Consider the following 20,405-nt stretch of genomic DNA (forward strand, 5'->3'; position numbering starts at 1 on the left):
CTTATCTCTGATCGTAGTGCTTAGAGAGTCTGACATCTCCATCTGGCTGGTCCCTCCAGGTATACAGAAGAGCTTATTTATTGCATTTGTATCCCACCATTTTCTCCAAGGAGTACATGATGCACCCCTCTCCTCAGGTAATCCTTACACAACGACCCTGTGAGGTAGGTTAAGAGGTTGGGACTAGCCCAAGGTCACCTAGTAGGCCTGGGCAATATATCCATATATCACCCAGGACTGGTATTAGGGGCAGACAGTGATGACGGCTTCACTCAGCGGCATATTGCTGGTGAAACCACTACCTCCTGAGTCCCACTGCTACCAGCGTGCTGAGGGAAAAACAATCTGCATCCGGACTCTGGCGGCAGAGGGACTCGGGAGCGGTGGTAGTTTCACCAGTGATATACCACTGAGGGAAACCACCATCACGGTCTGTCCTCATACCACTGAAGGGAGAAACAGTCAGCATTGCCGAGGCACAATACGGCTTGCTCCTCCCTCTGCTTCAACAAGCCCCATGTCCCTCCGGCTTGTGCATACTGGAGGGATATGGGGCTTGTTCAGCTGGGGGGAGGGCGGCGAGAAGACTCAAAGAAGCCCTCCCGCCCCCCAGCTAAGCCTCGCCAGTCCCCCTTGCCTGTTTCAAGGCAGCAGTGGAAGCTGCCTCAGCTGCCTCCACCTTTCAGCAGCTTGCTTGGCTTGTCACATACCTTCACCTTTCAGATGTTCCATGTGTTTGTTATTTTTTTCGTGTTATACAAATACAGTATCAGTAACACTTTAAAAAGCTTGTTTAAGATGCCCAGTCCCTTCCAATACTAGTAAGTGGAGACTTAAGTTTCCAGAATGCTTATTGAGAGTTAGGAGTTTCCGTATTCAAATCACTCAATCGGGAGTTGCGTAGGTGTCTTTAGATAAGATACTGTTCTCTTGGCGTCAGCCCCACCCCTTGTAATATGGGATGGTGGCAATAGTGACCTATTTACAATGCTGTTGTAAGAATTATTGAGATAATGCACGTGAAGCACTTTGGACACTTCAGCTGTGCTAAATTGTAAGAATTGAGTTGGTGCTGGCTTAAATTCCCATGTCCAACTTCCTGAGAACTTGCATGATGTGCCACTGAAATGTCACAGAGAAGTTATGTTTCTAACATTGCCCCATCTTATATCCATGTCGTTGCAAACTTCAGATGATGATCACAAAAGTTATCCATACAGACCAGAGTTTTCTTTGTTGAGGGTAGAAATGTGATATTCTTTGCACTACCAAAATGGCATTGCCTAGGTAACAGCAGAATGAACAAGCAAACAAAACACTTGGGGAGAGAGGGTTCAGCAAAGCAGTTTCATGTTTCTGAGTGTTTGGTGGTAAGGGATACTTAAAAGTGCGAAGAGGAATGCATTTTTTTGTTTCTCCTTCAGAATTGATTTGACTGGACATAAGGGCTAAGCAAAGCCCCTTATCAGATTAGTGTTTCACTCCCAATTCCTTTGTTAAGTTGTTTTCCCTGATTTCTCTGTCTGTAATATGAGGAAGCATCTAATTACCTCTGGGTGATGGGACTGCTATTGTACAATATGAAAACATTACTGCTCTAACAATAATCAACATAAGGCTTTGCCAGAAGCATGGACTTGTGAGAAGGAGCGCCAGGTTGTTTTCAAGGTTTGTTTCAAGGTTTTGTTTTGTTTCAAGGTTTCCCCCACATCCGGTATTTATTTATTGCATACGACCCGCTTTTAAGTTGTGACCACTCTGCACATAACTTTAAACACCTCCTGGTGGATGAGAGCATTGCAGGTCCCACTTGCAATATACTCTGCATGAGAATGGTGGAGACACGAGCAGGTTGAGGAAACTGGCAGATTGATGACTGGGTAATCTGTATGTTAATATTGTCTGGGACATCACATTATGCTGTGCCTCCATCGAATAAGAGTCTGCCTATTCCTGTATAATCTTTGTTCAGTCATCAACAGACATGCAAAAGGTTTTCATGTGCTGGAGAGGCTGGAAAAGTTCACATGTTTTGTGGTACGGTGCTATATAAATATTTCTATGAATACATGAGTAAGATATAAAAAGGGCAACCAAAACAATAAAGGGGATGGAGCAATGGGGAAAGGTTGCGGCATTTGGGGATTTGTAGTTTAGTGAAAAGGGACGTGGGTGGCGCTGTGGGTTAAACCACAGAGCCTAGGACTTGCTGATCAGAAGGTCGGTGGTTCGAATCCCCGCGATGGGGTGAGCTCCCGTTGTTCTGTCCCACCTCCTGCCAACCTATCAGTTTGAAAGCACGTTAAAGTGCAAGTAGATAAATAGGTACCGCCCCAGCGGGAAGGTAAATGGCGTTTCCATGCGCTGCTCTGGTTCACCAGAAGCGGCTTAGTCATGCTGGCCACATGACCCGGAAGCTGTACGCCTGCTCCCTCGCCAATAAAGCGAGATGAGCACTGCAACCCCAGAGTCAGCCACGACTGGACCTAATGGTCAGGGGTCCCTTTACCTTAGTTTAGTGAAAATGCGAGTAAGAGGCAACATGATAGAATTATACATGGCACATAGAAAGTGGAGAGAGAGAAGTTTCTTCTCTCATAATGGTAGAACTCATGGACATCAGTGATGGCTGCCCGGAGGCAGTGGTGACCAGCAACTTGGATAGCTTTAAAAGAGGATTAGACAAATTAATGGAGGCAAAGGCCATCATGGTTGTTCTCTGCCTCCATAGTCTGAGGAACTAGGCTTCTGAATATCAGCTGCTGGAAACTGCAGGAGGGGAGAGTGTACTTGTGTCCTGCCTGTGGGTTTCTCATAGGCTCTGGTTGTGAAAACAAGATGCTGGACTAGATGGGCAATTGGCCTGATTCTGATCTGCTACAAGGAAAAGTTCAAGGTCTTGGTACTAACATATAAGGCCCTATGCAGCTCAGGACCAGGTTACTTGAGAGACCACCCTATCCCTTGTATGCCCAGGAGGTCGCTGCGGTCTGTGGAAGAGCTCCTTCTGCAAATTCCAAAGATATCAGAAGTCAGCATCACAGTAACTTGGAGCAGAACTTTCACTATGTCTGTCCCTTTTCTTTGGGATATAACAAGAGCCCACCATTTGCACTTTCCGGGAACAAATGAAGACATTTTTGTTCTGACATGCTTTCCCAGCTGGATTTCTGCCAAGGGTGTCTGTATTGTATTGCTTTTGCCTTCCTGGTTTTTTTAAAAGAAAGTATTTGCTATTTTGTGCTGTGTATAGCCATTTTTAGCTATTTTTATAGCACACCACCTTGAGATGTTGGCATGGGAGGCAATTAATAAATGAATAACAATGTTTGCATTGTGCTCTGAAGCATGAATCTAGAGAATGCCATAAAAAGGTAAAGGACCGCTGACAGTTAAGTCCAGTCGCAGATGACTCTGGGGTTGCAGCACTCATCTCGCTTTACAAGCCGAGGGAGCTGGTGTTTGTCCACAGACAGTTTTTCCGGGTCAGGTGGCCAGCATGACTAAGCTGCTTCTGGCGCAATGGAACATCGAAACCAGAGCAGCACACGGAAATATCGTTTAACTTCCCACCAGAGTGGTACCTATTTATCTACTTGCACTTTTTGGCGTGCTTTCAAACTGCTAGGTTGGCAGGAGCTGGGACTGAGCAACGGGAGCTCACCCCGTCGCGGGGTTTCGAACTGCCGACCTTCTGATCGGCAAGCCCAAAGAGGCTCAGTGGTTTAGACCACAGCGCCACTGGCGTCCTTGAGAATGCCATACACTGCACCATATTTCATGAGGGTTCCTTTTAATAAGTGTGCATGAAAAAAGTTAAGAGTGCAGTAGGGGAAAACAGGTTGCCGGAATCTTTCTTGTGGTATATTTTTATTAGTACGTGTGATAAATAAAACTCATAATTCTTCTGCTGGTCTTCTGTTTTCAAACAGCAAAGAATTGAAAGAACTAGGAAAGACAGGAATGCTGAAAGGTACTCTGACAGCTGACAAGCAGCTGTCTCTCATTAGCGGCTGCACAGATTTAAAAGTGGCAGTAGAGGGTGCCATTTACCTTCAGGTGAGTACAGTACATGCTTGTTTGCTTGAAATGGCCAAAGGGAGGAAATTTTGTGGGGAATTCACTGGCTTCCTTATGCTCTAATCATTTGTTCATTCACCAGCTTTATCTCATAGTTGGATGAAACTAAAAGCACCGGCCTCTAAATACAGCCTTGACTATGCAGCAGCTGGTCATTACCATTCCAGCAAAATTTTTATATCTAATAGAGCTTAATTGACCAAAAATTGTAAGTGGTACTCCTACCTCTTTTCATTGGCAGTTTGTGGGCCAAGTAAATGTTAAGTTTAAATCTGGTTTAAATCAGCCAAACTTAATGTGTAAAGTTTTCAGAAGTCTAGTTAAAGGAGGTACTTTTGTATAGAATCCTTTGTGGTTAGGTTGTGCATAAAGAATATACCAGATTTTAATAAATAGGTGATCTAGCTAAGTGCAGAAATAGAAATTCTGTTGCTTCAGTCAATTCAATTCTACTCTATTGCTTCATTTTACTGGAGTACCCCCAGATAAATAAACTTAAAAGTGAAAGTAGTGAAAAGGGTCTTAGCATACATTTTGCTACCCTAGTTGTACACGTATTTCTTAGGGGTTGTTTGTACATATCCTGATCTCGATTGATGCCCTGCACTGGCAACTTGCGGGAGGAGGGGCATACTCTCAAAGGCAGAACTATGCAGTTAAGGTTCCATGTAGTTTTGTGATGTAATACTATAAATAGACATAATTGCAATACGGGTAGATCTCATCTTAGACTGATTTTACAAATGTGACCACAGAAAATAAAATGGGCGAGAGAACAGGAAACACCTCCCGCCCCAGAAGAGATCTCACAGGAACCCACATGCAACCTTCCCAGAGCCTGGAAAGCAAGCAGGGCAGTGGGAAAACACAGTGTGGAAAGAGCTTTTAAGCCCCCCCTTACTTTTCAGGTTTCTGAGACGATCTCATCACAACTTTGCAGAGCCTTCCAAAGGCCTTGCATGACCTGCTCAGTAAGCAAGCTTGAGGGGCTTAAAAAGCTTGCCATCTTGGGGGAGGGGGCCAGGCCCGCTCAGCACTGGCCTCAGAGAGATAGGAATGGATGTGCAGGAATGTTTGGGGTGGGGGTTTGGCTTTGCATAATTTTGCTTATACAATCCCCCGCTTAAGACAACCTGTATATTCCCGCTTCTTCTTCCAGAAGAGGGAGCTGGTGCACTGAAGCTACTGCTAAAGCAAGCATATGATGACTTAAAAGTATCTGACCCTAACCCCTGACCAGCTTTCCAATGAGTTATGTATCTTCACAAGCTTTGTGTATGGCCAGTGGATTCAGAACTTTGACTAAGCTTTCTGTTCCTCCATTTACATTCTGTTGCCATCCTACAGTGGCCAGACTAGTACCGTGTCAAGAGAGGCTGTGAAATACCAAACGTAGATGACTACCTTGTACTCACTCAGACCATTAGTCTGCACAGTTCAGCAGTGGTTGTCCAAGGTTTCAGATGCAACATTCACAGCTCTGCCTAGAGATGCTCAGGATTGACCCTGGAAACACACACACACACACACACACACACACACACACTTACTTCATTTAATACATATGTTAAGGAAAATATAAGTTGATCACTTATCTGGAGCCCACCCTATCCCATTCTTCCTACTGCTTGGCTGATCTCAACTAAAGCATCCATGACAAAAAAAGCCATCCGACCTCTGCTTAAAAATATCCAATGAACGAGAGTCCACCACCTTCCAAGAAAGTCCATTCCACTGTCGAACAGCTCTCACTGTCAGAAAGGTCTTCCTGATGTTTAGTCGGAATTTCATGTCTTGTAACTTTAATTCATTGGTTCATGTCCTGTCCTTCGGAGCAGGAGAAAACAAGCTTGCTCCATCCTCCATATGACAGCCTTTTAGATATTTGAAGATGGGTATCATACCTCCTCTCAGTCTTCTCTTTAGCAAGCTAGGCATACCCAACTCTCTCAACCGTTCCAAACCCTTGATTATCCGGGTCGCCCTCCTCTACACATGTTACAGCTTGTCAATATCCTTCTTAAACTGTGGTGCCCAGAAATGGACACAGTATTCCTGGTGTGGTCTGACCAAGATGGAATAGAGTGGGACCATTACTTCCATTGATCGGAACACTGTACTTCAGTTGATGCAGCCTAGAATAGCATTAGCTTTTTTTTGTGCTGCCTGTTGAGTCGTCTTAAGCTTGTGGTCTACTAAGACCCCTGGATCCCTGCTCTTTAGATGATAATGTATATTATCTTGATCTCATAAAAAATGAGGGTCCCTGCTGAATTTGTGGACCCTCCTACTCATTTTTTCTGAATGAAGGCCTTTGACATCTGCTCCAGTTTCCTGTCCTGGTGGCTCCAGAAGCAGTGGTTCTCAACCTGTGGGTTCCCAGATGTTGTTGGACTACAACTCCCATCATTCCTAGCCAGCATGACCAGTGGTCAGGGATGATGGGAGTTGTAGTCCAACAACATCTGGGGACCCACAGGTTGAGAACCACTGCTCCAGAGGTTACTTCTGCTGTGGATGTGCTACCCTAGCCCTGTCTGTGATCCTGTTTGTAATATCCTTGGTTGTGAGTAAAATAAGATGCAATCATATATACGGTAATTTCACTGCATTCCTTGGAACTCCTGTCATGAACAATGTCCTTAAGAGTAGAAATTATTTTTTAAAAAAACCTGTTAAGAGAATGTTAATGCATAAAACTTCCTAAACTACATTAAACAGATAAAATCTAGCGAGTTCTTTTTTGTTCTCCTTTGTTTCTTATTTAAAACTTTCTCTTCATTAGATACAGCGGGTAAATTTACTTCATAGCCATAAAACATTAGTTGTCTAGCATAATGCAAATACTCTTCATGTTAATTGATTTAGGTACAGTTCTTCTATCCCTGATTTTCAATTCACTTGGCCTATTGTCACTTATTAACTAAGCAAAATTATTGGGAAAAGTGTAATCATGGTCTTAAATGTTTCCCACAGAAATCAGCGGGGCTTTAAACTAAAGTTGCTTCCAGGGACCTTTGCTATTTTAGGGTGGGATTCAATCACATACCAGCAAATCCAGGTTACACAATGATAGTTGACTGGAATGTCTTATGCTGCAGACTAGGTTCTCTAAAGGATTGGACTTTTTGTGCCAAAGTTGGACAATTCAGTGGGAAGTGCAGGATAATACTCACTTTGACATAATGTCGTTTAGCCTTCCAGCAATCAGATTGGAGTCAGTGCTCAAAACAAGTTCCCTGGAAGTGCCCTCATTCTCTTTTTAAAGACCATTGGTCTCAGTTGTTAAAGAATGGGCTACTTGATGTCATAATTCTGTTAACTTTATACAATGGTCATAACAATGTTGCCTTGGGGAAATGAGAAATGGGATATTCTTCTTGAGAGCCATCTTTGCAAAAACCTATAAATACCCTCTTCAAATATCATTGGCTTCTATCCCATAAGTCCTACAATTGAACAGGAGAAGAGCACATAGGTGTAATATTTGGTTATCTAAAGCCTCTCAATTTTACAAAGTGATATGAATGTCCACTCACTCACTCTCATTCCTCCAATGTGAGGTTGTGATTCTCGAAAGTCCTATTCTGTATTTTTGTTGTATTTTTGGACTTTGTCTTTTGTTAGAAGATAATTCACCACAATTAGTAAAGGCTCCGAGTTATTCAGTAAGTAAAGTATAGCTACATAGTTACTGGAGTGAATATTATCTGTATTCATGGTTGACTTTATTAACACCAATAGAAATCTGATAAAAATCAGGCAACGGAAGTATATAGTCTCAATCAGGCATGACCAATCTCATTATTGTAAGAAATGTTACACATAAAATTTGAAACCTTTTCAAGGGTTTTGTGGTTAATATGGATCAAATGTGGAAGTAAATCTGCATAACTCGGCTGTATCCCATGCGACAAAGCTTGGCTACAGCCTGCAGTTAGGCTGGAATCAGAACGACATGCCAAGTCACGACTTAGTTCAGCAGAGTGGTGAAGGAGCAAAGAACCGTGACCTCTCTTGGAAGTGGCATGATCACATGTTTGTGCCAAGCCATGTTCAGTCCAGGCCAGTTAAAGTAGTAGCAGGCCTGGGTGAGGAAGAATATCTTGCTACCCTCTCCATAAGACACTTTTGACATATTATAATGAGGGGCTCTCTTTCTTTCCTCCCCCTGCTTTTAATAATCTGGGCAGCCCAAATGAAGTGTTGTTAGTAGTGCAAGAAGGGAGTGAACATTTCCCCTCTACTTCCTTCAAAATCCTTCATCCAATTATTCAAGGCAGCAGTTGAATTAACAGGGCTGGGTAATTGTGGTTCTTGTTTCTCGTCTGTCCTGTTCACACTGATAGGGGCATGGTATACACACTGTCTTAACTTACAATTGCAAGTGTTCCCATGGGATGAGGTGGGCTTTTTCAGTCATAAGGCCACCTTCTCATGTGAGAATGAGAATATAAGATATGTTATCTTTCCATCCAGGAAAGCTGATACTATTTTAGTTCATGGACACATTCCAACCATGCAAAATACACAGAGAGTGTGGAGTAGGGCTGGGGAGGGAAATAACCCAGGGAGAGTCCCAAGGGCCAGGTAGGAAGGCCTGGAGGGCCAAATTCAGACCCTGCACCTCACCTCTACTCTAGGGCCTTCGCTTGTTACTTCTCGTAAGATGAATTGTTTGAAGGAGAACTCCTGCACTTCATGTTCTCCTTAATACCAGTTAAATCAGAGAATTAGTACATCTGCCGTACTTGCCAGCACTTGCCTGCCGTACTGCAGAAATGGTGTGCACTCTGATGCTGAGCAAACTGAAATTCACTTACGCAAGCTTTGTTTCGTCATTTCTTAACCAACGGTTAGTCCCTCCAGGCAGCTCCAATTCTTTTCCCTTTCATATTTGCACTGTGAAGAACACTCTTTCAGCGGGGATTTGGCAGGAATATTTGCTTTTGACTTTCAGGCATCTCCTGAAGACACTTTTTAGGCCGGCAGGCCTATGCAGCTGTTTAAAACGTTTTGATTAAAATTCAGTTTAATGATTTTTTTTTTTACTTTTTAAATTGTTTTTTATGTTGTACAGGCTGCCCTGATATCTTATGAGATGGCAATATGAAAATACTTCATAAATAAATAAGCTTCAGGGGTTCTAAAGAACCCTTATGCAATCCATCTTCTATCTGCTCTGAGTGCAACTACCTACTTCTAACATTTTCCTTATATTACTTTTCATTGCTGCTCATGTAAAATTATGTGCAGTACAAACAAAAATTCCCCAAAATGGATCTGAGTACAGGTCAGCACTTGCCTGCTATGCCAAAGATATAATCGTCATTCGCTATGCGAGTGTGGTATGTTTCTGAATGACATTTTTACAAACAAAATACCTACCATAGCATAACACACAAATCTTAATGGTGAGATGTAAAGAAGTTCAGTGTCAACATAACAAATAGATGTCCTGTTGGCTGCAGCCATTCCCACTTAATTCTTACTGCTTGCTAGCCCCATCTGCATGATACTCTCAGCACCCTTAACAAAGTAGACTTCCCAGGATTCTTTTGGGGGAAGCCATAACTGTTTAAAGTGATATGATACCTGCTTTTACATGTATAGTGCAGATGGTGTGTAATTCATTGCAAATTGGGTCTTTGAAGTACCAAAAGGTGGCTCTGTAATTGGGGGCAGAACTTTCTGAAAATCCAGGGCATGACTTCAACTTAAGAGTCTCAATATTACAAACAGTAATATTTGCAGTATTAGATATTTCTAGCCTTTACCCTCCTAGGGCTGAACATTCAGTGAGGGGAAATGCCTCTTACTGTGAATGGATGTTGGGATTGTAGAAGCTGGCCACATCTGCAAGTCTGACTGTCTTGAGAATGGGGCCAATTCACACCATAAAGGTAAAGGGAACCCTGACCATTAGGTCCAGTCTCATGACTCTGGGGTTGTGTTGCTCATCTCGCTTTATTGGCCGAGGGAGCCGGCGTACAGCTTCCGGGTCATGTGGCCAGCATGACTAAGCCTCTTCTGGCGAACCAGAACAGCGCACGGAAACACCGTTTACCTTCCCACCGGAGTGGTACCTGTTTATCAACTTGCACTTTGATGTGCTTTCGAACTGCTAGGTGGGCAGGAGCTGGGACCGAGCAACGGGAGCTCACCCCGTCGCGGGGATTCAAACCACCAACCTTCTGATTGGCAAGCCCTAGGCTCTGTGGTTTAACCCACAGTGCCACCCGCATCCCTAATTCACACCATAGACATACCTTATACAGTGTCCTAGCTGGGGGGGGGTAGTTGTGTTTTTTGCCAGGGTGAAGCCTCCAGAGGGATGCCATTGAGGCTCCCAGCCCTTCTCTCTCTCTCTCTCTCTCTCTCTCTCTCTCTCTCTCTCTCTCTGTGTGTGTGTGTGTGTGTGTGTGTGTTTATGTGTACACAAATGCACATGGGGGTGTCAAATTGGGTCTTTGACAGAGGTTAAATAAAGCTTGGTTTCACCTTTATATAAATGTGAGTAGCCACCTCTGATTTTGAACTGGTGAGTTCCTTCTCCCGGATCTCAGCCTTTTCTCCCTTTTAAGAAGACACTTTAAATAAATAAGTAAAAAGATTCAGCTCATGTGTAGTGAGTACCTCAAAATTACATATTGTAAAATTGCTCCATTTAGGTACAGTACAAAACATACTTGAGGACTGGAACAAGTTGACTTTTTCTTGGTGTTGGGCACATAATATCAGAGTAATTCACAACAGTTCAAGTGTTCATTGAGTTAACTGGGAACTCTCACATGATGCTTTTCTGGTACTTTCAGGGACAGTGTGTGCCTATGGCTTTTAACCATAATTGTCTGCATTTACATTGCAAACCTGGGGCATGCATTTTTAAAAAACACCTAAGGGGGAAGTCTCAACACTGAATTGTTGTTAAAGCCAACAATTTGGCATGTCCTAATAGGGCTTTGACAAGGGTCAATTAAGTTGAAATTCAGGTTACAGCAATAGCCTTTTTTTCAAGTGTTAAAGTTTTCAAATAAGGCTCTACTGTTTTGGTGCATCTGAGCTGTGTGATCCTCAGCAAAACAGAAATGGGCACAGGAATATACAATGTCCTTTTAAAATTCACTCAGGTGGACTTGTACTGAGGTGAGCTGGCTTTTCAGTACTAGGCCTATCCATTTCATGTTTGATCTCTTTCTCAGGGTGATCTGAATAGTTTGAGAAGCTCTGTAGTTGGTCGCAAGTGATGAAGCCCTGGATTAATAGCTGGTTTAGAGCTAAATTTTCCTTCTATTCTTCAGGGAGTCAGTCTCCCTAGCTAAGAAAACAAATCCATGCTTGACAAGGACAGAAACTTTTATTGCACCAGTCCAACAAATTGAATACAATTGTGCCACTATCAAAGAAGCCCTCAGCAAATGGTCTATTCAGAAGCCTTGCATAATCATTGTAGGTTTGAGTTTCCAAGAGTGTTGAGCTTCACCTCTGTGACTATCATCTGATCTGAAAGAAAGCTTTGGGTTTCAGGTGGAGAATCTCACAATAAAACTATTCACTGCTGCTCTTTTATTAGTTTGAACAAGTATCTACAGAGTTCTAGCCTTGTGACTTTGCTAAAGGAAAATATTTAAAGGTAACCCACCTTGCAGACTGAACCGATCCAGGAATTACGAGCAAAGCCTTGTTTTGCACCAATAAAGGGATGCATTATAGTCGGTTCTGATGTTCGAAAATGGCCCTGTTCTATCTCTCAGAACCGCAGTGGTTGTTGACTTTAAAAGGTCAGTAAAATTCCATCCTCTGCAAGCTTCTTCCCCAAGCCCCAAAATCTGGAGCATATAACATCTGCCACAAGCACAGTGATTTCTCAGTTAACTGGTATACTTTATAAAAATGGCATTGTAAAACTTTGAGGTATTCTTGGCCGCATGGGAAATGTGTTTTACTCCAGACAGAAGTTTGCACATCGTTTTTTACATTATGTAATCAGGAACACTGAACAAGATAAAATAAAATGTTATAAATTATAAGAGAGAAGCTTTTCACAAATAAGTTGAAAATAGTTAATCTCGAAAAATGCTTTATAAATGTATTAAATAAATATTCCATCATCATTGGGGCCTTTAAATGCACAGACATGGGTATTATTTTCAACCTAGATAGTACTTGCATGAGATGGAAAACCTGTTTTGATGATAGGCAAGTTATCAAAGACTTGTTTTTACAAAGCTAATAAAAGGATACCACTTTGTAAAAAAATATTGTGATTTTACTAGCTCTTGTATCTGGTGCAATCACTTTTCCTTAAGCACAGCATCTGGAAATGTTGATCCTAAAGATCCATAAAGTGTTAGCTTGACAGTGGAAAGTTGTAAGTTGTTTCGATTTATAAAGCAGTAAGCAGATGTTTGCCACTTTTCAAAACAACTTCTTAATTTATTTCTAAAGAATTTGTGAAATGAATGTAATAGGTGTTTTTATTAAGCGATTTCAACATTTTTTTGTGTTCTAGGAGTGTACGCCTGAGAACCTAGAACTGAAAAAGAAGATTTTTGGCCAGTTAGACCTTATTGTCAGTAATGATGTAATACTAGGCAGCTCAACCTCTTGTCTTCTGCCTTCAAAGTTGTTCACCGGGCTAAAGCACGTTAAGCAGTGTATAGTGGCACATCCTGTAAGTACACCAAGATACTTCAGTAATTTATTGTGTTGAAGCCTAAATTTGTGGTGTTCGGCTTGTATGTCGTAAGTACAGTTCTTACTCATTTATATGCAAGTTTTTCAAAGGGATGCCACTTTGATATGTTCCATTAAATCTATGATGGCACAGTTTTGCAAGCTACCCTGGGAAGAGTGGTATAAATGCAGTAATCAGTAGAGGTGGGCAATACCTGGTTTTCAACATCATGATATATCACCAGGTAAACATGCTGATATACCAGTATATCACAATTAACATTTACATTAGAAAAGCCAGTCTGGATCAGAACAAAGTCCTATCTAACTCAGCATTATGCTGCTTGAAGTGGCCAGGTAGATGCCAGAAGGAAACCCACAAGCCAGGTAGATGCCAGAGGGAAACCCACAAGCACGACAAGAGCTCAGTGGTCCTCATCTGCTTGTGATGGCCATCAGCTGCTTCTAGTATTGTAATACAGCCATCAGAAGCTTTGAGAACATAAGAAGAGCCTTCTGGATCATCTAGTCCAGTGTCCGGTAATGTATGGTCTAGTTGAGATTCCTGCAACACAGGTGATCCTTGGTGTCCCTTCCTTGATTCAACCAGATGTCTGTGGGAAACCCACAAGCAGCACCAGAGCACTCTCCTCCCTCTTCTGTGGTTTCCAGCAACTGATATTCAGAAGCATCGCTGCCTCTGGTCATGGGGGCAGATCATATTCTTCATGGGAAGGGTAGGCTTAGTGGCAGAGCAATCTGCTTTACATCCAGTAGCTCCCAGGTTCAGTCAGTGCCTTCCCAAGTTTTAAAAGACCTTGGTTTGTTTTTGTCAGGGTCCGTTGTCAAGACATGAACCCAAACTGGGCTTGGGAAAGACAGGAAACAACTTGGTCTTCCCTCTGTGAATTCAACACTCAGATCCTACATTTCCCTGAAACTTGTGGCACAAACTTTTTAGTTCCCATGTCCCACTTTAAGTTGGACCATAACCAGCCTAGGCATGTGCAACTGAACCAACCACATCCTGCTCTCCTGTTAAACCCTTCCCTCTCACCCTCAACTATTTTGCATGTGTTAAATTTTAGGTTGTAAGCTTGTCAGGGAAGGGGACTATCCCCTTGTACTCTGTCAAGTGCCATCCACACTGATGATGTGTTACAGGTGACGCCCCACATACGCAAGGATTATGTTCCAGGCCCCCGCACAAATAAGCGAAATCACGCAAAGTGGGGAGCATCCTCTAAACACCCTTTAAACTGCCCCTCTGCCGCTCTCTCATCAATCCATACCAAAAAAATACCGTATCCAAAAATATCCACAACTAGAATTGAAGCTCTGGGGCTGTCAGGAGACTGGTGCATGTGCAGGAAAGTGGCTGTTGCGCTACCCCGCACATCAGCTGCTAGGCGGGGAGGCTAAGCAGCATAAACAAAGCTCCGCTGCACCTCCAGTCTCTTCAGGGCTTCTTCTGCCCTTACTGGTGCCTCGGGCTCTGGGAAGGGTCTCCCTTGCAAGCCACAAGGACTCTCCAGCTCTCCCTCGCCATTTCCAGGTTTGAATTGAATGATTTAATTATTTTCCGTGCCATGCAAATACGTGTCTGTCCGTGAGTAGAATGCTGGGTGGGTGTGCCCATTTTATCATCTAATACAGGGGTCAGCAACCTAAGGCCCGTGGGCCAGAAACGGCCCATGGAGGTTGTTTGAGTGGCCCACGAGCCGCCCCCGAACTGAGCCACTGGTGCAGTGTGGCGTGGGGACGTGCTTCCATGGTGCCGGAAATCCTGTCTCTGCAGGGAGAGGGATCTCCGTGGAACCAATCTAGCCCAGACAAGATAAACCTTGCTGACCCCTGATCTAATACTACTATCGGAGGGCTTGCCTAATGTCAATACTGCTTTTCATAGAATTGGAAGGGAACCTCAAGGGTTATCTTGTCCACCCCCTGAAATGCAAGGATCACAAATTATGTTAACTGACCGTAATGGTATGTTCATAAATATGTTCCTTTTCTTTCTAAATATGTTTTGTGTAAAGGTAAACCCACCATATTATGTTCCTCTGGTTGAATTGGTTCCCCACCCAGAAACTGAACCTTCTACAGTCGAGAAAACCTATGCTCTGATGAAGAAGATTGGGCAATCTCCGGTTCGGTTGACAAAAGAGATAGATGGTTTTGCTCTGAACCGACTCCAGTATGCAATCATTAGTGAAGCATGGAGACTTGTTGGTGTATGTATAATTTTTATTCTTTAACTGACTTGAATGTGATTCCAGTAGACTGCATTGTACTACTTAGTCTGGAGATCAGTCTCGTTGAGCTCAGTGGATCCTTAAATAGGATCAGAAACTTATTATTTTAAATTATTTAATATTCCAAAATATTTTAATTATTTTCTTAACAACCCCTGTGCAATAACATTAACTGATAATTAGTCAATGCTAGAAAAAAAGAGAGAGACACAAGCTAAGTTGCACAGTAATATGAGGAACACTCCAAAACAATGCCATTTTCATTCAAGCCAGAAGAACAAGGTGAAAAGGTCAGCGAGAGAAATATTGATTTTCATGTTGTTTCCCTTCGTTTCCTGTTGCATTCAGAAGGCTCTGGGTATACTTTAAAACATTTGTGCTCAGTGAAACAACTATGAAAGTAATCCTTTAAGCAGCAGTAAGCTCAGCTTTCAAGAATCACATCTCTCAACTTTTGATAATCATTTGATACAAGGGAATAAAAGACAAATTTCTCCTGCTGCTGCTTTTTTGGAGTGTAGTTCATTATGGCTTATAGTGACATTGCTTGTAGCATTTCCAACAGTTACATATTCTCTGATACTCGTTATGACCTCCTTGCGCAAAAAGGTAATTTCTCAGTCTCCTTTCTTTGTCTTGAGTTTCAATGGTGAAGGCCATTATTGTTTTTCCGTTGTGTGTAACTGTAAACAATGTGTGATTGCAAGGAAGCATTGTTATACATGGTTACCTGTATCTTTCTCTTGATATCATAGATCAGGTGACTATGGTGTTGGACTCCAACTCTTATCGTCGCCAGTGGTCAGGGAAGATGGGAGTTGGAGGAGCCCAACAATATACAGACAGCCAAAAGTTACCCACCCCACCCTCATTCTTATATGCGAGTTGCTTCACATGGGGTCTTGGGGTTAAACTGCATATGATATGTGTTTTCAATCAGTGATGTGAGTTGGAAAAGTTTCTTGCGCTTTATTTTTCTGCAGGAATTTTTCCATTTCATAAATTCATTAGTAACAATGTGTGGATGCCAACTTGTTGGTATCTGCCTGTCTCAAGGGACAATGGAGTGTGCCTCTGGGAATGAAATCAAACTGCTGCATTTGCAGCACTGAAGTGACCTCCCCAGGGCGCAAGCCTGAGAACTGGGTATGGAAGTCCTGGACAGCACCAGAAGACAAGACTCCCACCCCCAGCCTCACTGTTGTGGTCCAAAGGAAAGCAGAGCAATACATTTGGCACCAGCTTGGTTGCAGGAGTTGCCAGTAGGAGGCGTACAAGGCACCATCCAACCATCTTAGGGGCTCCACTCCAAATATGTGTAGGGATTACTCCTTAACCTTTTCTTCTCCTGAAGATGCCCCCCAGGATTTTTCCTCGGAGTTTACTCCTGAAGCCTTTCTCGTGGATGAGTATAGCCACAAGGCAACAGAGGTGTAGGGTCAGAGTTTTCCTTCTTCTAGATGGGCAACCTTCCCAGGTTGATGAGCCCTTTCTGCCCCTCACTTCCAGAAGCTGCCTTCGTGATTGTTGGACCCACTAATGGTCTCACCCGCTTATTCTGCCGGAGCCTGTCCTAATAACTTTGCTAACATTTTAGATGGCTTGTTACCAAATTCAAAATGTTTTTGTCTAAGAAACATTAAAGATCTCCCCCACTTCTGAATTTGCATTTATTAAAGCTGTTGTCTTGTACTCTTCAATTGTTCACCTCCTTGCACACTTCTGTTTCGTTTGTGAAGTTATTGTTAAGTGCTAATCTTAGTTTTTAGTTGAGTTTCTTGTGGAATATTCATTTTCTTTATTTCTGACACCTTTTAAAAATACAATTATACCTCTTATATATGCCTTACCTGCATCTCATATAGTAGGCTAAGAGACATCTGGTTCCTTTGAGAAATATAGTTTAACTCTTTACTAATACTATTTACCAACTCAGGATTGTTAAAATGCATTCAATCTCCGTTGCCTAAACATTATTTCATTCCCACTTAAAATAATATGAATACAACACGCTGACAGCATAATCCATTCATGGAGTTTTACCATATTAGTTCTGGGAAAGGAAACCAAAGAAGCCCATTAAGCAATTGCTTTTACAGGTTCATCTTCTGTTTGAGTTTTTAAACTCATTTTGAAAACAGATTGTGCTATAGGGTGGGAGATGCTCTCGACACTTCAAAGAAAAATCAAGCCAAGTCTGCTTCTGCTGTAATGTGGGATGTGCAACTAGTCACCACAGCATGACCTGTGACCCCAGTGATCTTGCAGGGGAGGAGATCCATAACTCCCACTTGCCGCATTGCAGCAGCAATGGCGAAAGGAGAAGCAGAAGTTGCTCATGGTGCTTTTGTAATGTGTGGAACTGAGTAGCTTATTTTTCTTCCTTTATTTTGTTGCCCCCAGAGAGACCTTTGGAAGGCACCATTAGGACAGCAGCTACTTTCTTCACTGCTGCTTACCCGGCTTAAAAGTGAGCAGGATTGCTTCCTAAGGGAATTAGTCAAAGGATTTGTAATTGTATGTTGTAAGACTGTAAAGAACTCCTAAAAGCACAAAGAACAACAGGTAGTCTTTAAAAGGACACTCTTTTGGCAGCAGGGACAAAATTATTTGTGTGTCAATTGAACATCTGATCTGACTTATTAAGGGAATGTGAAATTTGAACTTGTCGATGGCCTTCTAGCTATAGACATGCCAGCTATTTACAGATTTCTAAGCACTTTTTAAATAAAGGCCTTATTCTGTTGCTGGAGGAGACATTTTGAAGGATAATAATACCATACAGCAAAATTTAATATCTTGACATCATGTTTTGTCATTATTTATTTTATTTTACCCAGAAATAAAGGAGTGACTTGTACATACTTTGTGGATTCCCTAGGTACACAGAAGTACACAAGTATGTTAATTTGAAAAACAACATCCAGACAAGAGCTTACAAAAATATTATGGCATCTGAACCGTGGGTGTGGGTGGGTGTTAGGGATGAGGAGTAGAGTCTAAAGAAACATTAAGTCAAGTGTGGGTCTATCAGTTGAATCTATAGTTGAGACATCCAGTGTTTTTGTGTGTCAGTCAAAGGAGAAAATAAAAGGAAATGGAGGACAGAGAAAGAAATTAAATTGGCCTGCTCAAGTCCCTGATAACTTATATAGTAAGTATCCCGGAGAAGGGAAAATAGATTTTGTGCTGTAGAGTTCCTGATATCTGCAAGCTACAAAGAAACTGAGAAAATTGCCAGTGAATGGAATTCACCAAACTCCTGTTAAGGACTTCTTTCAACACTGCTTTTGGTTTTTAAGATGCATTTTAATGGAATGATCTGGAGAGTATATATGTATGGCGGTATGTCAGATTGGCCACTGGCATCGTTTTTTCTGGATGGTATTTCTGCAGGGACCTATATTGCTGTGTATTTTATATAACTTCTAGACAAATGTCTACCATAGCTCTTTCTTCAGAATCGCAGAATGGCTCCAAACAGCACAATTCACTGAACGTGCAATTACGTGCCAGTTCAACTGGTGATGCAGGATTGTGGTTTCTGCTATGAGTGTTACAGGTATGCATTACCAACTAGACAGGGACAGGGCTGTGTACCTGTAGCCCTCTGGAAATGAGGTCTGCCTTTCCGTAATTTTCTTACTTAGGCTACAGAAACTGTTCAGTATGCCATGATGGAATGTGACTTTCTTAGCTAAGAATATGTATTCTAATCTAAGCTTTATTTTAAAAATGGGAGAAACCCCAGCTTTGTAAATATGTTAGGGATAGCCTTATAGAAATGTTCAGTAACCTGTGGAACAGCCAAGAGGATGCACTTGTCCTAACCTGTTTTTAGGGTGTGCTGCTATTTCTTGGAAATGTACCCTGTAGATGTAACTGAGCTTTGAACAGCACTTTGTGACGGATGCCACATAGGAGATTTGGGAGTTTCCTGAAAGCGTTGGCATGTTGAAGCCATGCAAATTGCCTACATGATGCAAGCAGCTTCTCATAGCAGTTGTGTGGCACCTGCATTGTCTGTATTCAGTCATCTTGTTCCAACCATGAAGACGCACACCATTTTAAAATACACTTTTAAAGCAAAAGCAAAAGTTGTACTGTAGGTGGAAACCATAATTGTTCATACGAAGTGAAAGTGGGACAAGAATGCTTAACATTTCTTCTGAAATTCTGCTCTCTTCTTCTCATAATCTCTGCCCTGCCCCACCCTGCAGGATTGCACTAATGTGCCTTGCATAAACTGGAAAGTCATTACTTATATACAATGTACAGAGCAGCTTCAAAATGGTTTGTGCTGCTAAGTCTTTTGAAAAGAATTGTTCTTTTTGGTTGCAGCTGCCAGCATCAAATTTAAATGCTCATTTATTCTAAAAAGTCAAATATTATAATAATCAAAAGTATACAGTTTGATATCCAAAGCTGTTCACTCTGGTCTCTTCCCCCTCTCTGCTGTCTATGTCATCGTCATCATCATCATCATCATCAAATATTTGTACCCTGCCCAACTAACTTGGTTGCCTCAGCCATCTGGGTAACTTCCAACATATATAAAAACATAATAAACATTTAAAAAACTCCCTGCCTTTCCTCTCCCCCCCCCCCAGATCTCAGTTGATAAGTTAACTACCCTAGTTTCTTCTTGCCCCTCCATATGTCCCCTGTGATCCCATCCTCACTTGCTTCCTTGTGGGATCTCTCCTGTTGTTATCCTTCCCCTCTTCCACATAATCAGACCCTCTCTCCCGCTTCTTCGAACATGCCAATATCCCACTGTTCTAAAAATAAATAAATAGAAGATAAGTGAATGTATTTTTTAAATCATCTCCAGCTTTTCCTCATTTTCCCTCTCTGTGTTGGTACATGCTAACCCCATGTTTCCTCATTAAATCCCATGGCTTTAGGTACCACCTTTGCGCAGATGATAGCCAGCTCTATCTCTCCCTCTCACTCTAATCCCACATCTCCTGCTGCTTTTCTCATATATTTCTGTGCAGATGCTTTGTTACCATGTCAAGCTTAAATTAAACTGTTTACTGTATCTAAGCCTGAACTTCTTCCATCCCAAGCCTTCCTCTCTCTGTGTACACTTTGCTTATCCTTTTATAGTGTTAACATTAAGCCTGTTGAACAGGCATATAGCCGTGATTTCATTTTTTACTCATTTCCTTTGTTCCCCATGTTCAGCCCATGCCCAAGTCATGTTGCTTCACAACATTGTAAAAATATGGCTCTTCCTTTTCATCCCCTTAGCAAAAAACTGCTCCATGGCCTGGTTATCTCTCACCTAAACTACAGGAGTTTTGTCCTGTGGTTTTCCATTGTCTCACCTTGGTCTCTGGTACTCTTCCGCCCAAATCATCAAACTTTCTCATTAGACTGATCATGAGT

The 20,405-nt window shown here is 42.2% G+C and overlaps 1 protein-coding gene and 1 long non-coding RNA gene across 5 annotated transcripts in view; one reads left to right on the forward strand and one right to left on the reverse strand.

The window, feature by feature from the left end:
• The window catches only part of CRYL1 (crystallin lambda 1), a 36,558-nt gene that overhangs the window by 8,361 nt on the left and 7,792 nt on the right, over positions 1-20,405 (forward strand). The window contains exons 3-5 of the mRNA XM_081199382.1: positions 3,933-4,059; positions 12,593-12,754; positions 14,796-14,990. Of these exons, the coding sequence (XP_081055508.1) occupies positions 3,933-4,059; positions 12,593-12,754; positions 14,796-14,990 (484 nt within the window). The remainder of the gene's footprint in view (positions 1-3,932; positions 4,060-12,592; positions 12,755-14,795; positions 14,991-20,405) is intronic.
• The window catches only part of LOC308589869, a 60,515-nt gene that overhangs the window by 2,961 nt on the left and 37,149 nt on the right, over positions 1-20,405 (reverse strand). For 3 of the 4 annotated variants that reach the window (XR_014009516.1, XR_014009518.1, XR_014009519.1), the window contains exon 3: positions 5,496-5,586. The exons of the other annotated variant lie outside the window; for it this stretch is intronic. This is a non-coding gene — a long non-coding RNA (uncharacterized lncRNA). The remainder of the gene's footprint in view (positions 1-5,495; positions 5,587-20,405) is intronic. 4 annotated transcript variants of the gene reach the window in all.

Source organism: Podarcis bocagei (genome assembly GCF_964188305.1).
Source record: "Podarcis bocagei genome assembly, chromosome: 6".
NCBI lineage: Eukaryota > Metazoa > Chordata > Lepidosauria > Squamata > Lacertidae > Podarcis > Podarcis bocagei.